The sequence below is a fragment of the Diospyros lotus genome, chromosome 7 (genome assembly GCF_014633365.1).
Source record: "Diospyros lotus cultivar Yz01 chromosome 7, ASM1463336v1, whole genome shotgun sequence".
Classification (NCBI taxonomy): domain Eukaryota; kingdom Viridiplantae; phylum Streptophyta; class Magnoliopsida; order Ericales; family Ebenaceae; genus Diospyros; species Diospyros lotus.
This window is the reverse complement of record NC_068344.1, coordinates 37,789,189-37,811,109: the sequence shown is the minus strand read 5'-3', so window position 1 is coordinate 37,811,109 and position 21,921 is coordinate 37,789,189. Positions and strand designations below refer to the sequence as shown.

The 21,921-nt window shown below is 35.1% G+C and overlaps 2 protein-coding genes across 3 annotated transcripts; both read right to left on the bottom strand.

The window, feature by feature from the left end:
* Positions 1-115: 115 nt before the first annotated feature.
* Positions 116-11,953, bottom strand: LOC127806962 (zinc finger CCCH domain-containing protein 16). Of its 2 annotated transcripts, XM_052344592.1 has the most exons (11): positions 11,799-11,947; positions 10,597-10,910; positions 9,851-10,049; positions 9,540-9,637; positions 9,322-9,417; positions 8,112-8,205; positions 3,114-3,337; positions 2,853-2,959; positions 2,533-2,773; positions 693-765; positions 116-534 (listed from the first exon to the last, which is right to left on the bottom strand). In XM_052344592.1, exons 2-11 carry the CDS (start codon positions 10,614-10,616, stop codon positions 496-498), a joined length of 1,191 nt encoding a protein of 396 aa, XP_052200552.1. In that variant the 5' UTR covers positions 10,617-10,910; positions 11,799-11,947; the 3' UTR covers positions 116-495. The 2 variants fall into 2 exon arrangements, with proteins under 2 accessions (XP_052200552.1, XP_052200551.1); XM_052344591.1 differs by lacking the exon at positions 10,597-10,910 and having other exon boundaries at positions 123-534; positions 11,799-11,953.
* A 3,655-nt stretch (positions 11,954-15,608) lies between these two features.
* LOC127806498 (uncharacterized) lies at positions 15,609-21,435 on the bottom strand. The gene is made up of 6 exons (XM_052343841.1): positions 20,980-21,435; positions 20,490-20,543; positions 20,087-20,167; positions 19,375-19,444; positions 19,176-19,264; positions 15,609-15,943 (listed from the first exon to the last, which is right to left on the bottom strand). The coding sequence occupies exons 1-6, from the start codon at positions 21,157-21,159 to the stop codon at positions 15,809-15,811; spliced, it is 609 nt and encodes a 202-aa protein (XP_052199801.1). The 5' UTR covers positions 21,160-21,435; the 3' UTR covers positions 15,609-15,808.
* Positions 21,436-21,921: the final 486 nt, after the last annotated feature.

Sequence of the window (21,921 nt, the reverse complement as noted above, 5' to 3'; positions counted from 1 at the left end):
ACAGGTTGTCCCACGTGTAGCCGAACTTAAACTCAAATCCAACCCTATAACAGTACACCATGTACCTCTCTCTCTCTCTCTCTCTCCCCCTTTTCAGGGGCCTGATTCGTTCACTTTCCATCCTAGCCCAACCCCACTCAACCAAAAATCCAATCTGATTTTTTTGCATAATTCATTTTATGTATTATTATGCATATTCAATCAATCTATCTAATCTAATATACATACAAAGGGAAACATTTATCTATTCTCACCAATTAAAAGAAAATCTTTTTTCAAGTCAAGGGAAAGATTAAGTTGCTGGGGTTCCTAGAGATGCGAACAAATTTCCTAGCGGCGCAAGCACTCAGGACGCGTCGGCTGTATGCAAGTTTGATGCCTTTCCTGACAACAAGCAGCAAAATCAGTCCACGGATAAGGATAGTTGGCTACCTGACTGACAAGGGGATCATGTCTTCGTATTGGGCTGAATTTCACGTGTAATGAGAATAAACTTTAGAAAATATATTTGGCAGGAGGTGCTATTTCCGGAATCTGAAACAAGTAAAACAAAATGCAGTTAATTATTCTAGATATTATAATTTCCATGTTCTTAATAGAGAGAGAGAATCTCCCCAATCATGTAACTGCAAACATAAATTTATGAACTCAAAAGAAGATTCCAAGCTACACACAAATGAACTGTTATTTACCTCTCCGGGATTCCATTTCTCTTTCAACCAGATACTATCATCTACACCACCATTCTCGCTTTGCACGCTATCACTGCAGGTCAGGAAAAAGATACCAAAGATAATCACAGGCATGCATGTCGCTAGCAGTAAAAAAAATACATATTTAATAGTAATATAGCACTCTTTTATCTTTGTTATTTTCTTAATTTGCAAATTCAGTTTTTTCTTCTTTTTTGGGTAGTTTGGTGGTGGGCGTGCGGATAGTTTAGAAATGATATGGTGGCGGTGTATTTTCTGAATAAAAATTGATCTCACGGATACGAATCCAAGATTCCAAGGTAGGACGTGTAGTGAACACTAAAATTTCAACATTCACTAATGTACAATGGCAACAAAAGCACCTCATATGGTAGGTAGTCTTGTATATAATGGGGCAAGGTATACTATCATTTTGCTTAATTATAGGCGATTTGGAGTTCTGGGAAGGACATGTACTGTGGAAACTAAAATTTCAACATTTACTAATGTACCAAGGCAGCAAAAGAGCCTCATATGATAGGGCTTCCCGTGTATAATGGGGCAGGGTATATTATCATGTGGCTTAGTAATAGGTAATTTGCAGTTCAAGGTAGAACATGTACCGTGGCAACAAAAGGGCCTCATTTGGTAGGGCTTATTGCATATAATGGAGCAGGCTATATTGTCACGTGGCTTAGTAAGAGGCAAATTGGAGTTCTGGGTAGGATATGGACGTGGATGCTAAAATTACAACATTCACTAATGTACAATGGTAACAAACGGCCTCAAATGGTAGGGCTTCCTGTATATAAAGGGGCAAGGTATATTGTCAAGTGCATAGTTTTGGAGTTCTACGGTAAGTCAAGTATGGTGAAGACTAAAACTTCAACATTCACTAATGTACAATGGCAGCAAAGGGCCTCATATCTAAAACTTCAACATTCACTAATGTACAATGGCAGCAAAAGGGCCTCATATGGTAGGGTTTCCTGTATAAAATGGGGCAGGGTATATTGCCTTGTGGCTTAGTTATGCGCAATTTGGAATTCTAGGGTTTTAACTGGCAAAAGAGGCTTTTAGTTAAGCATGAACAATTTGGAATTGTGAATGCATCATGCAATCCCGAGACAGATTGAAAAGCTCAACATGTCCCTAAAGTACTGTCTTGAATTGGAAGCATTCAATAGTCAACATTTCTAGTTTAAGTGGTGGAGAGATGATGGTTGGATTTTGTACTGGTTATGGGGTTTGGGGAGTGAAACCCGAGGGCAGCGTTGTTAGAAAGGTGGTAGGTTTTATGGCATGTAGACATACGCATATAATATTCAACTTGTGGCATACATGAGAAACCTGAAAGTATAGTAAAGGTTTCTAAACGGTTGAGGGGAAAGACATGTCAGAATATGCTTTAAGCATATTCCACCCAATCAACAAAAAAGAGTTGAAGTAGGAAGAGAGGGTAGTTTCTTGGTTATCTGAGGAAAAAAAAAAAAAAGAAAGAAGAAGAGGTGGGTATTTTCTTCCAAGATATTCTATGATTTATCATATTGCATGATACAGGAAATGTTACTAAAAACTAAAGAGTTTGGATGTAATTCACTCTATAAAATTAATACATCAATAAAGCCAAGCCAAATAGCAGCGAACATGACTAGAAAGCTACCTTCACTTAGACCTTTAGTGGAATAGGAATACAGACATTTAATATAAATAACTCCAATCCAAAATGTTGTAATTAATAGAACTTCTATCCAGATGGTTGGGGGGAAACAATAACTTCTCCGAGAACTCACATTGCTTAGGAAGAAGGGAGGGGAAAACAACTTCTCAAAGAACTTACCTTCTAGTGTCCACAGTTGCAGATACTTGTCCAACTGCAGTAGAGATGGTGTTTAACCCATTAGGAAGTATGGGAAACTGGACACCGGCAGAGTTAGGAATTTGAGGCCATGCCATTGAAGCGGCAAAAGGATTCTGTTCTGCAGTAGCAGCATTGTTGCTGAAGGTTGATGTGTCCAAGGCAAGTGAACTTCCAAGTGATTGGTTAGGAAATTGGCTACGAGGTTGGCTTCCAAGTGAACCTACCACTTTATAAAATAAGTGGGATATAACAAAGAATGTAGCAAACTAGGCTGTAAGATTAAAACCTTCAAGTTGCACCTGGAAATCCAAATGGTGAGTTGTTTGTCCCAAATAAATGTGTAGTCTGATTAGGGAGTTGGACAGGGCTTGGTTGCACAAAAGCATTATTTTGTGGAGAAGCAGCTCTGAAACATATAATTCAACAATTTAAAAGTCACAAATGTAAACTTGGCATTTCAATAATCAAAACATCAAGATAGGAACATTTAAGGTGTCCTGCATATCCCACAATTAGTTAGAAGACAGCCAAATACAGACAGATGTAGAAGAAAATCTTACTTTGCAGCAGAAACCAAATTAAGTGAAGCACCAAGTTGACTGAAACTTGAAACTGAAGGAGCATTGCTATTTTGAGCAGTCAATGATGATAAACTTGGAGTGGCCCCAGGAAAAGCACCTTGGTTGGCAATAGCAGCAGCATCTCGTGGAACTGAATATGGATTACGCAGTAGGCTTTCAAATTCAAGTAACTTGGTATTCAGTAAACTCCTCTCTCTCTCAACCTGCAAGAAGATGAGATCCATGAGTCTGAAAATAAAAAATCCATCCAGTAGCCTCAAAATGCACTAGTATATGTATATCATTGCTGACTTTAATGATCAAAATTGTAGCCCCTATTTTAATTTCCTTTTACAAGCAGAACGTGAATGGTTAAGCGGAGCTAATAAAAACTCAAAATGCAAAATTGTAGTACCAACCATTGGTTCTTAGTGTGGTACCTCTGAAACCCTCAGCAAAGAAGGTGTGAGGTTCAACCCTTGCGCAGACACAAGAATATGTATTTTGTTATGTTGTTGTCTCGACATAGGATAAAGTCAGTCCTAGAAGATCAGTGAAGGCAGTACACATAAGTGGCTATTGAAGATTTAGATAGGAAATTGTATCTCATGTGAAATTAGTGAAAGTTATGGGGTTAAACTGTAATTATCTAAAGTCTTCATTGGGATGTCCGCCCTATTCTATAAATAGAGGGAAAGGGTTAGCCGAGAGACAAAATTTATTATTCTGTGCGAGTACAGTTTATGTTCATTCTGAGAGGAAAGACTAGAAGGAAAGAGATAGTTCTTTGTAATCTTGGTGAGCGATTGAGGGTGTACTCAGATTTTGCTTGTACTGATCGGTTTCTGAATAAGATAAAGGCTGCTCTCGGGGTGATTTGAAAGCTGCATGTAGGGTTGCAACCGTTGCAATCCAAACCAGGATATATCGCTTGTCTCTTCTTGTGGTTTAATTGTTTCATTTCTGGTTTTCATTCCTTTAATTCTGTTATTTCAATTTCAGTCTTTTATTTCTGTTGTTTGGTTTTGATTTTGGGTGAGGAATTGAGAGAATTGGCGGTAAGAATCATTGTTTGAGTTATCAAAAAGAGCTCCTAATCATAACATATTTCATTTGATATTTTCACTGCCCCATCCCAAAATCCCTATCCCTTGAGGTCCATGTGACAGAAACAGATACAAAAGTACATAAGCTTTATCCTCTAACAAACTAAAATTATATAAAAGAAAACAAATTCCAACCTAACATGGTAATTGGCAATGCCTTAGTGGAAATCATTTTTTTGGAGTTAACTAATAGATCCCTAATTGCCCTATTCATCTAAGATTTGTCATGCAAAAAAGGAAACTGCCAGTAGCATGGAACTGAGAAACCATTCTGAACCTTTTGTCATAATGGCTAAGCTTTGCATTCCTATATCAATTAGGAAAGACCGACTGCCTTATACACATGGACACTTCTATGAAAGTGTTGCATTACACTAGTACTGCCTTGTTATCAAAAACTTCAAATGTGTGTCTAACACTTGTCCCAATGTCTTTTAGTGTTTTTTTAATGTCTTGAAAATTGCACATCTATAATGTCATGCCCTAATCTTCGAGAAAATTACAATGAAGTGTATCCATGATGTAATGTCTGTGTCATGCCTGTTCCCATGGTTCTTTTTCTTGGCCAGCCACCTTGTAGAAATACATATGCCACAGACAACTAGGTAATCAAGGGAAGAAAGCCAAGTCTCTCCATTATGCATAAGAGTCAAGAAAGAAGATGAACAAGTCTCCTAGGCAAGGCTTCTTCCACAAGAATTATATGCAAGCATGTCAATCAATTTTTAACAAGATTGCTTCTGCTAGGGTCTCAATACCAACAAGAATACCACACATGTTAATAGACGTGCTATGTTGATTTAGAACCATAATGTAATCAACAATAGATGGACAGCAGATACAACCATAATGTAATCAACAATAGATGGACAGCAGATACAACCATAATGTAATCAACAATAGATGGACAGCAGATACAACCATAATGTAATCAACAATAGATGGACAGCAGATACAATGTGGACCTGTAAAAAAGCATTGCAGAATTTTGCAATGCTACATGTCATGAAATAGCAAATAAAAATAGAAGAGCGAAGAGGAAGAATAAAAAAGTGAACACAGAGCACAAGGGATAAAAATATCTAAGGGAAGAATGGAACGATAATATGAACATTCGTGTGTATGAGAAGATATAGAGAAGAATAATGTGAGAAGTAGAAAGGAACAAGAGATGGAAAGGCAGTGGGAATTCAAGCTGTTAGGAATATTTCACCAATTATTCTCTCTCCAATGCCTAATCAAATTTTATCTAAGATGAAAACTCAAATAACACAATTAGAACAGACTCCTAATAGAACTCTTATGAGCAGACCAAAAATGTTAAACTGGATTTTAAGTTAACTGGGTTGTATCAACCCCTCCGCTTGAAAGCCTAAAAATCATTCAATTGTAGTCTCCCAATAATAACTAAGGATCCCTACATATAACAGAGAGGTCAGAGCTACATGTCATCATCTAAGGGGCAATCTATCACACTTGACTATCCCATGGTAGGAGTAACGTCATTGATCATGGAGGTAGTCGTTGAAGACTTGTAGTGGCACTATCATAGTTGAATCTAGGAGCATGGGCATAGGACAAACCCATTCTGCTAATTGCTTGGACTCAATCTTGTGATTGATTAAGAGGAAGGGTGCCCTTGAGGGAAGAAAGGGGCCATTGAGAAGGGTGTCACCTTGACCAAAACCATAACTTTAGCCTTCAATCCACAAGTAGACCACAAAGCCACATACTATGTGAGATATAGGCTCTGACTCAACTAATTTGTTGGAGTAGAGATGGTAGAGATCATACTCAAGGAGTTTTGCATACATAAATGTGCATATGTAAAGAGAATAGCAGTATATGTGGTACTCAATCAGCATAGGAATGATGTTGGTCTAGGTGATAAGGTGTGACTGATGGATCACTAGGGGTTTAAGGGATTGAATTCATTACAGCCACGAATAATGGGACTAGTGATCGAGGCACAAGTTTTAGCTTTTTGGGTAGTTTAGTTCAAGCAGTGCTGTATTTTGAGAGAGAGAGAGGGGCAGAAGTTTTGGGTAAGGGAAATGCATAGGTAAAACATGGGGCATTTTTGGGTGGATGGTGGGTGAGGGGGGGGGAGTAGTGGGTTAGTGGTTGGATGCAGTAGAAGATAGGGGTGAAGAAATTGAAGAGAGAAACAGTTGGGCATGGGTGCCTTTGTGAAGGGATGTGTAATGGCCTTTATCAATTGCTTGACGGAAAGGGGCATGTGTGCTGAGTTTTATAAAATAAAGGTAGTCAAGTAATTTCTAGTGCATGAAGAATATTTTGTTTGATAAATCCAAACCTCCAGGGTAATTAGTATAACATATCTAACTAAAAAAGATTTTGGTTTCTAATCTTACAAACACTAGGATTAAAAGGGCCTCATTAATAAACCTGTAATATGTGCACAAACATGTCCTATTAGATTATCCTCTTCCTAAGCAATTTGTCGCTGTTATTCAGTATAAAAGTGATGAATAGAAGGCACCATAGATCAGACTATTAATTTCTAGCTTAAATTCTAAGAATACCCTTTCATGTTGTAAGTCTATATTTAGTTTGTCCACCTTCCCTATGGTATTTTCCCTTCTGATTACAAGTCTGTCAAATTCCACATGAAGTGATTCATTTCTCTACAATTGCTTGTAACCTAATTTCCTCTAGCAATTAGAAGTTTAAAAATCCCAAATTTTCTTTGCCTGTATATTCCTTTTTCTGCATGCTTATTTGCAAATTAACACCATTTGCTTTGACTTGCATTGATATATAAATTTCATTGATTTTACCCTAGTGAAATTGACACCAAAAATTACATCAAGCTTTCTTAAGAAATAAGAAAAAAATTAGAAATCAAAATTTTCTTCTCAATTCATCAGGTGTGTCAACCCATATATGATTCTTTAGGGGAACTAAAATAACTTTATGCTACTAGGAGATAAAGTGCAGAACTCATATACATATATTGAAAACCAATAAAAGACTATGCCCGACAACTAGCAAGGTCTGGTTACAACTTAGCAAACATCAGAATTGAAGCAACTAATTGTCACCACATAAGAAGTAAGGAAAATGAAAGGTTAAAAATCATAAAATTCGATCAAACTATTTTTATCATAATAAAATTGTTCCAGCAAGAATACCATGATGCCCCTCCATGCCACTTAGGGAAAAAAACACAAACAAAAAGGAGGAAGAAAGAAAGAATTAAAAAACATTAATAAGATTGGTAGAAAGCCCGGCTTACATTGGCAGCCTCCCCAGGCATTTTTGTATAATACTATTGATGCAGAACAGCCAAAAGATTGTATAAAATCAAAGAGAAACAGAATAAATTAAGAAGAATAAGAAAAGAAGAAGAAGCAAATGCCAAGAGAGAGAAAATAAACAGATTTAAGTACTTAATATCAAAAGTGCTTACTGTCAATTACGTCATATGGCTGTTTATAGGGTAAAATCCAATCCTAACTAAACATAATTGAACTAACTATGATTACCTCAACAAAATAAATAAAAGATAAAACTTACTCAAAGACTTACCCAAAATTCAAAAAAACCAAAATTCAAAATCCTAGCAAACTCACCAAAGGGTACTTAGTTAGTTAGGATAAACAACTAAATATCCTATCAAAATTACCCTAGTTAAATTATCCTAGCAAAATAAAAGAAGTCAAAAAAACTTAAATCTAAAATCCAAAATTCAAATAGGACCAAGATCTTAATGTCAAACACATACAAAGTCATGGCTTAGAACCAAAAGCTCACCAAAGGGTTAGGGAATTATTTTCCAAACCATTGACCTGGGGAAAACAGTCCATAGTGTTAAAAAAAAAAACAAAAACAAAACTCTTAACAAATGTGGCATGTCATGTCTTCTTACAATTGACTGCAAGCTCAATCCACGCTTAGCATCATCATATGCTACTGCTCGCAATTCCTCAAAGCTAATATCCCCTGTAATGTCACAAGGAGAACTGCAAACAAAATAACTTATCACTTGTATTGCTGCCTTCCTATTCTGTTATTACCACAAGAAGAAAGGACTGCACATAGTAGACTTGACATAAGATTGTATAAGACCTGAAAACCTTCCATTCATACATTTATTGTAATATTTTAATAATTAAAGAACTTATCACAAGTATTTGTTTGTTTTAACTACATTTCCATATTTACCTGTAGAAACTACATGAACAGATGATTTGCATCAGAATTTTTCCCTTTTAGCCAAAATATGCTTATTCAAAATTTCCTTAGTATGGCATGTATGAGAAGTCTTCTAGCAAACCCTTTTGGTCTTGATTTTTTCTTGTACATCCTCACTCCACCTTTAGTCACGTTTCAAATTATAGTAGCCATCTCATTTCTACCTTGGCTTCAATAATCCAATCTCTTTGTTCACGCACCTTTTCTCAATTACAAAATATGAAAGTGACAAAGTAATTGTTTTTTTAAATCCATTCCTAAATTAATTGTAATATTTTCCAATTTATAGTTAAATATTTTTATCACTAATGTCCAATCTCTAGTTTTAAACTTTTCAGTCAAGTTATTAATTACATTACGAGTTCATAATATAGGTTATACGAAAACAGAATCTAAAAACTAATTGAAAGTGGCATATTTTAATATGAATGCACATCTAACTGCAATAGTATTACAAGAATTTTGAAAATAAATGACGGAAGCAATTCTACTATTAATATTATTATCTTTTTTAGTTTTCATGGCTGAAGTAACAACAAAAAGAGATCATATGACATTTGACAAAATGGTATTTTTTCGTGTGACCATAAGAATTGGAAGAAGTGGTGGCAAAAATGACGAAAATGGGATATTTTTTACATAACTTCTAGCTAAGAAACCAAGGTTAAGTATGTGTTACCTTAAGATGGTAAACTTGAGGTTTTCTTAATAAAATAAAATAAAATAAGGATAAGTAACATAAAAATTTGTTCCCTAAGTTTGTCCAACTAATGTACAACAATTTCCCATTTAAATTTAGATGCCAGCTCAGTTGACACAAATATGGAAAGCAAAATTTTCAAGTTCCAGTCCAAATGCGCATATAACATTGTTATTGAATGTACCTTTTACCATGGCCATAGCATGTAAGCTTCCAAAGTGGTCTCTCATGTTCAAAATCCTCAATAATTTGGCGTTTGCACAACTCGGGGTCTGTGCATCTTGACATGAATAAAAATCACATTTTATCAGGCTTCATACATAACCAATGAAAAATCAAGATCATAGTGAAAACATAGGGCAGAAAAACAGAGAAGCACAAGGTCATTACTCGAGTACTCACTTATGGCTAGCTGACATAGGCTGATTATCAGGTTGTTGTGATGATTGGGATCCACCAGCATTTGTGGAGGAGAAACGGGACCACTTATTCTCAAAAGGCTGATGACAACAAAATAATTTCAAACAAGAAAATATTAATATGAGACATGAATAAAGGATGCAATTAGAGTATAGGTTTTAGACTAAGTAACATTGAAGGAAAAACATATCATGCAAGGTAACTTTTATATCTTGATCTATAGTGTTGAGTCAAAAAGAAATATGCAACCATTCTTCTGATAGATAGCAAAAAGAATCAGAAAAAGAAAGAACCTTGAATTGGGGCCTGATTTCATTGGAACCTCCTCGCTGAGCGCTGCCCTGAACACCAAATCCAAAAGGATTGGGCTTTTGCTGTTGTGAATTTGATCCCTGAAATGGCATGCTAGTTTGCATTCCAAAGCCAAAAACATTCGGTTTTGACTGTTGTGAAGTCACGTGAAGAAACTTACACCGTTCACCATATTGGCAGCTGGTGAGGCAAGGGAAGAATTTAAAACAAGAAAAGTGATACTGTGCTTTAGAAACAAAATTTAGAAAAACATAACATAAAGTAATTTTATGGCCCAGCATCATCACTATAGGGACACAAGATGATAGATAATAACGATGACGATGATAAGCCAACATTACTTAGTTCACAGTTCATTATGGTATGTGGGGCAAAAATGGGTATGCAGTATGATATTTTCTCCATTTGCATTATGAGGACGTAGCCTTAATTGGAGCATTATTTGAAGATAGAGTTCAAACTAAAGCAGGTCATTTATATATATAAACATATTTCAAAAGATAATTCCAGCAATAATTAGAATACGAACAAATTTCTGAGTTTTTCTATTTTGCCCTAGCTTCAATTTCAGATTCCAAACTTTAGGTTGGTTTTGGTTTTCAACGCCCTAGAGAATTCTTTTTAGATGTTTATTTAACTTCCTTGATCATATTTCCTCTTAATTGAGGTCAATCCATGTCGCAACTCAGTGTACAAAATGCACCGTGATCAGGATTGAGGGATCCACATTGTGATTCCATGGGGCATGTGATCAGTGCTCCATCCATATTGCCAGACAAGGAGAATCCACCATGTCTTCGCACTTTTTCCAGAAGGCAAGGCAATATCTTTCTCCAAGGCCTATTGACAAGCCTATAAAAGGATCCTTATTCCCAATATGCAAGAGGTTCAAAACATTGATCTCATAACTTTCCAGATGCTTAGAAACTCTCCACTACGTACCCACCCCCCTACCCCCCATTGCCTCAACTTTCACATTTCCAGTCTGCCAGTACCACAGTTACTTGGTCTACACTTCCCACAAGGTTTGCCGAAACCTGCCTGCTCCATTCATCCAAAAAATAATAAATAAATACGGGAACATTAACAAGTGGTGTTTGATTTGAGAATGCAGCTCATAGGTGTAACAAACAATTTCATTTGAGCTCTTGATAAACGACATCAGAAAACTACAGCTTAATGTTGCCTAAAATTGGATTTGTGATAGGCCTTGAAAATGAATAAGTTTAAGATTAGGGTTCTAGAAAGTAGATGGAAATCTGTAGCATTTCTAGATCCAAAAAAAAAAGGTTTAGTTTCACTTTCACAAGATGCGGGTAGCAGGATTTTAGGTAAGAAAGAAATAAATAAGTCTGGGCTGGGGTAGAGATCAAAGTCCACTTAACAGATTGACCAGAAGGTATTCGGTGGGAATTAACACTAACAGAACACTGATATTAAGGAAATTGAAACACCTAAAACACCCAAGAAATAACACCACGAGGTAAAATTGGACAAAAACATGACAGAATTCTCTCAAACCTAGTTTGCTAGAAGTATTTATTGTATCAATAAGTTGCTGGCTCTCCTAAACCCACCAATATCATTTTGCCTTCATCCTGTTAGGGAACATCACCAAACAACAATGCCAAAGCAACTCAACCAAACGGAGGAGCGAAAACGTTTTTTGCGGGAAACCAAACCAAACCCCCCCCCAAAAAAAAAAAAAAAAAATGGATAAATTAAGCTTTGAACATGGCCTGGCCTGGCCTGGCAGTGAAAAATCAATAGTCCTATCCTAAATGGGTAGCAGCAGAGGCAAGATAGCATTGTAAAACTAGAATATCAGATGGCCTGGAAGTGAAAAACCCTAGAGACTAGTCGCATCAAAAGAAAACAAGCAGCAAGCTGATTACTGCCAAGGACGGAGGAAGATTACAGAATCAGTACCTTCCACGCTGAAAATTCCTGCAGATTTCTTTCTTCTGAGGCATAATCGAACCCTCTTTCGCTCTACCACACTGCGGGAAGACGATGAAGCGAAACAATCTGAGTATAAACTACACAATCGTTATACACTCCGCTACGGGTTCTACAAATTTCGAAACGCGATGAGCTCTCAGGGATCAAAATTATAATTTATAGTGTCGTGCTGCTGAAACATAAAAGGATTAATTGCATTTAGTCCCTCTAGTTTGGATTATTTTCACTAGCATCACTGTCGGTGTGTTTTTCCTATTTTCCAAATGTAAAAGAAATTCAGCGATTTTCTTAAAAGCCCAAAATTCTAAGGGTTTCTTTGAAAATATATTTTTTTATTTTTAAATTTTAATTTTTATTAAACAATTGAATGTATTATTATAAAATAGAAATTTTATTATTTTTAATTTTTTTAACTTATTGTCATTCGAACACAACACTAAATTTATTAATTGGAAACATTATTGTCAAACCACTTAAAATATACACACAAAAAAAAAAAGCAATCAAATGGTACAAAAAAGTTCTCGCACAAATACTCTAATATTTAAATTAAACATTAAAAATTTAAATATCGTATTAAAACTAACATCAAATATATATTTCTTTTGAAATAAAAACTCATCTATTTATAAAGAAACGTGAAACTTTCCCAAATATGCTAGAATTAACATTATTTTAAATAATATTTATCTTAATATTGTAAGATTAATTATAATTAAAATTTTTATGAATAATGTTTGCCATAATATTCATTACAATTATGATATTTATAGATAATGTTTACTCTTTTTGTAGAACTCTCAAATAGATTTTTTAATATCGGAGTTATCTTATTTGTGTTTTGTTTAAAATTGTAAAATATTGTGACATTTTTAATTATAAAATTATAATTAAAATTAAAAAAAAACATTTTTTATTACAATATTTATTTATTTTTATTAATAAAATTGTCACTTTAAATTTAATTAAAGAACGACTAAAACTTATAACACATGAAATCGACACCACAAAGTCATCAACATTATCACCTACCACTTAAAATTTCAATAGTTATCTCATTGATTTTTCAAGCCTATAACTACTGCTTTTTAGGTGTAAATTAAATAAATTTATAGAGCACAAATGATAAACTACAAAATAAATAAATACTAAATAACCATACAAAAATTTATATATGTTAAAGACTTAAACCATTAACCATAAACTTTCGCATAAGTTTGAATTGTATTGATCATAGGAAGATTAGCAGGTTAATTACATCATTAAAAAAAAAGTACCAACTTATGTTAAATAATAAGAGGTATTTTGATAAATTCAAAAAGAAATAATAGAGAGTTGGTAGAACTAACCTATAAAGGTAAGCATTTGTTGATACACATTTTTGTAATACCCCGCATCGAGCGATAGAAAAGTCTGGGACAATTTACCTTGATGGGCCTACGTGAACTTCCAGGGGGGTCACCCATCATTGGATTACCCCAGGTCAAGCACGCTTAACTTTAGAGTTTTTTTGCCTATATTCAGCCCAAAAGGTATCAAATTGGCGTTGTTTCATTCTTTACTTATTCTCGATATATACTACCCTTCTCTAGGCTCTTGGAGTATTACACACATCGTGTCATCATTATAGGGCCCACAATTGCGAGTCAGCTCTCAACTATCGTTCTTCAACAACCCATAGCCCCACTACACTTAAGGACCCCTCAATGGTTATCCTCTCAGCAACCTGATGTGGGATCGAGTTGAGAGGGCAACCATTGAGGGGCTCTTAAGTGCGATAGGGCCCTAGGTCGTTGAAGAACGATAGTTGAGAGCTGACTTGCAACTGTGGGCCCCATAATGATGACACGATGTGTGTAATACCCCAAGAGCCCAAAGAATGGTAGTATATATCGAGAATAAGTAAGGAAGGAAACAACACCAGCTGGATACCTTTTAAGTTGAATGTAGACAAAAGAACTCCAAATTTAAGCGTGCTTGACCTGGGGTAATCCAAGAATGGGTGATCCCCCTAGAAGTTTGCGTAGACCCATCAGGGTAAGTTATTCTGAACCTTCCTATTGCTCGATGCGGGATATTACAAAAATGTGTGTCAATAGTATTTGATTGAAATACTAAAATGGAATAAATTAAAGTTGTATAAAAAAATTGAATCGAATTGACCGAACAAACTAAAAAATTGAACAAAAGAAAAATTGAAAAAAAATGAACAAATATGGGAAAAAAAATGAACCAACTGAAAAAATAAAAAATAAAAAACCCAAAAAATTAAACTGAACAAACTAAAAAAAAAAACCCAAAACAATAAAAAAAATTGATGTTATTTCGATTTTTTTAAATATAAAAATCGAATTAAATAAAAATAATTAAAATTTTCAAATTTAATAATTGAATCAGTATATAAAAAAATATTAAGGATCATTACAGGATATGACATTTTTACATCCTAACAGACATACAATCACCACTTTCTAATTTTTTATTATATATAATTCTATTTACATCGTAACTGATAAGCTAATTTTCTTCTCTTGAGAAGGGGTGGATTTATTTAAATTTTCCTGTTGATAGCGACGTGCACCCAATTTCTTATTTTATTTAAATTCAAACATTTTAAGTAAAAGTTACAGAATTATTGTTTAAAATGTATACTATCCTTTATAAATGTGTTTATAATATTTTTATTAATTTTCTAAATAAAAAATTAAAATATTACGTGGCACTCAATTATAATCTCTCTCTCTCTCTCTCTCTGGTGATACCTATGGGTTCCTCCACCGGTGGATTCGCGGTAGCGGTGAATCGGAAAGAAGCGGCGGCGGCGGCTGAATAGAACTGGCTACCGATGTCAAACCCGGACTTGCTGCTACCCGCCACTGACGTCGGCGTTTACTTCTGCTGCAAGAAAAAGCTCGCCGCCTCCACGAGAGGCAGAGGCGGCGACGCAGACAGTACACTGTGAGCTCTGAAGAGAGCCCTGGCTCGGGTCGTCGTCGACTCCCTTCTACCCCGTCACCGGAGAAATAGTGGACAGCCCTCTCGGCGAGCCGGTGCCGCGCTTGAGCAACAACCGCGGCGTGGATTTCACCGAAGCTTACGCCGACGTGGAGCTCAAAAACCTCGACCTTCGTCGTCCAGACGGCTCCGTCCATGGAAAGCTCGTCGCTTTTAATAGCCGATGCATGCATGAACACACACACATATATATATATATATATATGGAAGCTTTTGATCGATCCACCCATCGACCGTGTAATTATGTTTTCAATCTGCGGAATTTGCTTCTGCATGTTAATGCATGGTGATTCTTCAATCGTTTCAAAATGCACTACTCTTAATAACAAGTTCAATTTACCACAACTCTTCCCTTTACCCATTATCTTCCTACATTTATTGTTCGAGAAAATTTAAAAATTTGCTTTTTAAGTATCGAAGGATAAGTGTAAAAAGATGCTTGTGTAAAGGACAAAAATTATGACAAATTAAACTCGCTTCCAAGAATAACGTGTTTGTTGAATCTCACTACTCTTAGTAACGAGCTTAACTTGCTAAAAGATTCGTGTTCCAACTAGCATGTTGAGTTGGAAGACAACAATAAATCAACTCCTCCTTAGAATCCTGCCATTAGCAACTATGGGCCAAGGCAAGAACAAAACTGAAAAGGATAATTAGCATCACTCAATGTATAGACAACTTCGTCTATACATGCAGCATTTAAGATCCAAGTTGTTGAAACGAATTGACAGAATGCGATCATATTAACTGACAGCAGAACAGTTGTTTTTTCGTTGAGAACTAGAATATATAGTTTAGTTTCTAAGGGCAAAAGGTTCTACCATGCTGAGAGTATAGAAGAGAGTTCATGTTCCAGTACATTGCCTTTGTAAAACCAATTGGCAAACATAAATTATAGGCTACAAGTTTAATCAAATCATTGCCTTGCAAACTAAAGCCACCAAAGTGAAAAATCACCTCTGTCATCTATCTTTCAGTTCCTGCTCAAATTGGAGCAATTTTTCACGCACCGGATGCAGAAAGAGCTTCAGATCCTGGCTGACTTTCAGTTTATCTTGTCGAGGGAGATCCTTCTCTTCCTTAAGCCTTACTTCAAACTGTAAAGCATAGAATAGGTAGGCGATGTTATTTCCAGAGTAGTACTCAACTTTCCAAATACGCCCAACTTGGTTTCACAGAGCTACAAGTATGCAAGTGGAGCGTTAAAGCATGTGAACATACTATACTATACACAGGATAACAAAAGGCACCCTTGGTGCTACTGGTAGTTCTTTCGCTGGTGACATTATTCTTTGTGGCCCTTGATTTTACCACTTAAAAGAAATTTCTCTTAAGCGTGGAAGCATAGTGTTTAATGAGGGAAAAAAAAAAATGCATGAATACTAAACCCCTCAGAATCTATATGTTTCAAGTTCAACAGGTTGAAAACCAAATATATGAAATATAAGTTTAGTAAAATCAAAAGTTAAAATGAAAGTGGTAAGACTTGAAGAACCAATTAATAAAAAAAATACATAAAATGAATTGCTAAAAAATGAATAGATTTGAGAATGTTACCTATTGAATCAATGAAAGATGGTTCAAGCAAAGAAATGTTTCTAGCATTTTATGCAATCATAAATTTCCTTTAAAGTAAAAAGAGAAATTTTCTTTGGATGAATATAAGATGAATCTATTGTATAGCTCAGAATATAAAGTTCCAAATAAAAAAAACCTCAGAATATAAAGTAATTAAGTTCTAACAAGTATAAAATGCTTCTAGGAGATCCAGAGGGGAAAATCCCAAATAAAAAAATATAAAAAAGAGAGCTTGATACTAGACTTCACATAAATGCTATAACAAAGAAAACCTAAAGAAGGCAATTAGAGAAGCAAAAGCCAAAAGCTTTATCAGAATTTATACCAATGACTTGACACAAAAGATGGGGAAATAAGTATATATGAACTAGCAAAGGCAAAGAAAAAAGAAAGCGAAATGCATCAAAGACAAAAACCAAAAAGTACTAATAAATAAAAGGGCAACTAGGTTATATTAAAGCATCTTAGTAACTTTGAAGATGAAAATTGCATGTTCTCTATAGTTGTATATGAAATAAAGGATGCATTAAAAAAGATGAAAACCAATTGAGCAATTTGACAAAATAGTATCCTGATAAAAGCACAGAGGAGAAGAGGCATTCTTGGATTAACAAAATTATTTAATGTAATCCTTACATCAAAAAGGATGCCAGATGAGTGAAGTAAGAGCATTTAAGTGCCTATTTAAAAGAATAAAGGAAATGTTCAAAGTTGTGAAAATTATAGAGGAATCAAGCTAATAAACCACACTATGAAACTTTAGAAAAGAGTGACTGAGCAAAAATTAAGAGAAACCGAGAAGTACGATCGCGAGTGAGGTCAATAGAGGAAACTATAAAGAGATGAGCAAAAGGATTTACATATATTGCTCCTAGATTTAGAAAAAGCTTATCGTGTTTATAGATTTTAGAATAAGCTTGTGACAAAGTTCCTAGAGAGGTCTTATGGAGGGTCTAGAGAAGAAAAAAGATCAAATTGCTTATATACAAAGTTATTAAAGACATGTATTAGAGTAGATTCACATGTCAAAAATGTGGATGAGATATTGAGAGTTTTCCAATTACAATTGTATTACATAAGGACCTGTATTAAGCCATATCTCTTTCCCTAGTATCGATAAACTCAGGAAACATATCCAAGCAAAAGTGTTTTGGTGTATGCTAGTGTTTTGGTGTTTTGAAGATAAAGTCATCTAAAGAAAAGATCGGTTCAAGTTTCCTGGATTAATCATCCAAAAAAATAGGAAGATTAATGAGGATGTTGCCCATAAAATTAAGGTATGATGGGTAAAATGAAAAGGTGTGTTCGCCCATAAAAATTCTGCCAAAACTAAAAAAGTTATAAGACAACCATGAAGACTAGCTTTGTAGTATGACACAAAAAGAAGGCAGTAAAGCACCAACATGTGCAAAATATGAGTATAACAGAGATGAAAATATTACGATGGATATACAACTATACAAGAAAAGAAAAAAAAAAATAGAAATGAGTTTGTTCATAATAAGGTTAGAGCAGCTCTTATTGATGATTAAAGAAAGATGAGTGAGAAAAGTGGATGGAATGGAACAAGTCTTTCACAAAAGAGGTTGAGGAAGACCGAGAAAAACTTGTTGGAAGGCTCTTAGGGGCTGTTTATTTGTGGAATACGCTTTCCAGTTTTCAATCTCCAGTTTCTAAAAAATCTTTAGTTTTCATTTTCCGTAGAAAATTTGAAAAACATGTTCAAATGTTGAGTGTAGACAACTAATTTCCGATTTAAAAATTTGGAACATTTGTTCAAGAGAGAGAGAGATCTTTTTCTTTTGTGTAAGTGTACCTTGCATTGGAGAAGGAGGTATAAAAGATCTGGGGAAAAAAACATAGCATAAAACCACGTTTTTCAAATCTCCAAATGAGTAAGAAAAAATTGAAAACTCATTCTAGGAGATTTCCAGGTTCAGTTCAGTTTTGGAGAACAGCGTTCTCCAAAATCTCCATTTTTGTTTATAAAATTTTTATATTTGAACAAGATTTCTAATTTTTCATTTACTGTGGAGTAATTTTCTAGAAAGAGTTGTTTTCACAACTAAACAACCCCTTAGGCATGAAAAGGTTATAAGGGTTTTTACAGAAGAAAAAGCCATAATGATTAGCAACTAGAATTCATGTAACCTACCCCACATAATGGGAATAAGACTTGATTGTTGTTATTATAAGTATAAAATATGACCACAACTGAGTTGAGTGATGCCCATAAAAAAAAAAAATACATTTGACAGGTCTAAGATGATTTAGATGTGGCAACCAAAGAAAAAAAAAAAAAAGAATATTAAAGAGAACTTGGTAAAAAAAAGCCTTAGTCCATGATACAAGATATAACGAAGACATATTCATAAATAGGGATTGGCAAGTTAGAACCCCACTAGGTGGGCTAGGCTACATGGGGATAGGGGTTGAATGGTGTTTTTGTTAGTGCGTTGTGCTAGCCTTAGGACCCAAGTTTGTCGAGTGCATTTCAGCCAAAGCTTGGAACATGGGATTTTTGTGTCATGTGGTGAATCTGGAGCAAGAACAACAAAGGTTTATAAAGTGTGGAGAAAGTTTGCAGCATGAAAAAAGTCTATTCTTGCTCTTTATCTTTTTGGTTGGGAAAGAATTCTCTCTCTCCAAATTCCTTTTAGTTCATAGATGATATCACCCGTATGAAGACAGACAATTACTTTTCTTTCTACACAGTTGGCATTACTTACCAAAATAAAAAATATTTCATACCTGCAAGTCATTCAGTTCACCAACTGAGAACTCTGGGATATCTAAATAGCCCTTTACTTTCTTTTTCTCCTCTCCAATAAGCCACTCACCTGATTTTCGATGTTTTATAATTCAACACATTCACATGATAAAGATGCAGAAAAGGGAAAGACAACGAAAGACATTAAAAAAACAGACTAAAAACCGAAGAAACACTCACCTTTGACGCTTAATGACAATTCATATGTGTACCCAACACGTTTCTTATTTCGCACAATCACCAAAAATGCCTGCAAGTTACTTGAACACATTATCAATGTGAAATGAATTGAAACCATACTGAACCCCCGTGTTAGGAAACCTAGTTACATGTGGAGGAAAAAAAAAAAAAAGTAACAGGGTAACTTCCACAGCAAGCTTTGAAACGTAGAACCAATTTTACTCCAAGCATAACTTTCAACTATTGTGAATAAAAAAATTCATCAAACATATTGCATAATGAATTTTTAAGCACACACTCCCACCACCACCCCCCAAAAAAAGAAAACCTACAGGATTTTGACTGACCTTCCTGAATCTATATTTCTAGTTAGTAACTAAATCCCAGAAGAAGCTGACAAATAACTTTGATAAGTCAAACAAGCAATTCTACGCACAGTAAAACATCACCATGGCAGTTAAGTTTGGTAGACCAAATAGGGTTCAAATTCTTCTTGGCACCAATACGAGGTGGAAAAACAATGAAAGAACACCTATTAAATGCAATTAAAATTGCCACCAATTAAAAGGGAAAAACAAAAGAATAACAATGTGCAAGACAAAAGTTTAGGATCAATTGTTTTCTAGACATGTTAGAAAACAAGAGCCCTGGAAACTTATAAGCACAATGCTAACATCATCTTCAACTTCAAATTGCTGCTACGAGAACTTACATCACCCACACATTTTGAAACTTCTGTTATTTCTGCCCTGCCACCAGAGAACTCCAAAGATCCTACAGAAGTAATCAACTCCTGCAATTCAAGACTAATGTTAGAGAAAGGGATGCAAAATCTACGGTAACAAAGGAAACAATACTTCTAAATCTTCAATCCACATTGATAAGATGCCTTCTAGTCCAGCAGCATGCCGCACAAAGGTAACATCTGAACGACCAAAATTAAATATACATTGTTTAAATGCTCAGGCCATAATTAGCAAAGCAAAGCACACATGGCTGATAACCACAAAGTGCTTACCAGAAACCTGTTCATAGCTAAATCATAGAAAGACAAACAAAAAGCCTGGCACATGAGTCAACCGAGTAAACTTTTAGACATTCGTGAAAGCACAAACCTTAATTCTCTCACTTGCCCACTTGTTAAGGTTCTTCTCCTCCCATGTTCCAGCCTACATAAAGTAGTGTAATATGGTCAGAACTGACCACACAACTATTAGAGAAATATAAAGTTTTAACGCGCAACTTCCTATTCCCATATTCAGATGGATGGTGATGACTCCTTTTCACCTCAAATGGATTTTTTTAATTTGCTTCTCAATGAAAAAAAAAAAAAAATCCATTTGAAGCTAGGAGGAGGTATCATCCTTGAAGATGTAATGTTTCGCTCATATAGTGAAATAATGGTTAAGACACAGACATAACGAGACCCAAAGGAAGACACCTCGCCTATGAACATCGCAATAAGATCTTAACTAAATGAGGCTATGGCTAGTGCCCGACAATGTATGCAAGTCCTACACCAGCACATTTACTAGGTTTAATTCCCGCACTTGACTGAAAAGGAAGAAGAGAATGATACGCCGAATAAGAGTCGGAAAAACATACCCGATTCCAAACAGAACCGAGATGCGTAGTGGTGCTATTATCCAGATCATGGGACGCGAGCTTTTTGGGAACAGGGAGTGGAGCCGCATCTTCCCCCTTTTCCCTCACCCAATATCTGTACGACGAAGCCGCAGCCGCCGCCGCCTCTTTCTCCTCCAACACTGCCGCTCCATTCTCCATTTCTTGTCTTCACCCACCCCCTCTCCCTCTCCCCAACAGATCAAACCCTAAATACAAATTGGATCGGACAAATAGATCAAAGCAGAGATCGGGTTTCGTAACTGCAAAATCGGAGAGGGAGAGCTTAGAATCCGCAAAAGAATGCAACAATGGCGGGGGATAAGCGGAGGGCGGAACAACAAAGCGAGGGAGGCTAAGGAGAGATCGCTTCCCCCTTTTCTATCCTCTTTGGTTTCGAGAAGGTTCCGGTTGATTGGAGGCTTGTCTGGACGACCGGGAAGAGAGAGAAGATAGATTGCTTTGACCAAATAATAATACATCAACGGTAAAGGAAATGCGGATAAATCAGGGTAAATAATTCTTATAAATTATCTTAGCATGTATAAATTAATAAATTTAGATAAAATTATTATAAATTTGTATAAATCACATCAATTTATACGATTAAATTGTAAATATAAATAACCTTAGAATTGATGTGATACTGAGATAATTTAAATTATTTGTAAACATTTTTTTTTTGGCAAACATTGTTTGTTATCTATAATAATAATATTATTAAAACTTTAATTAAAAAAATTAATAATATTTTATTAAAATCCATAAAAAATAGAGTATTAACAATTTCATGAATAACACTTCAAGATTAGCAAAAAAAAAAACTTAACTTTAAATATGAAATAAAGTCAAAAATAATTAAATCGTAACTCTATATTTGATTAAATAAATACTCATTCGTTAAAATAAATAAGTCGAATTTAA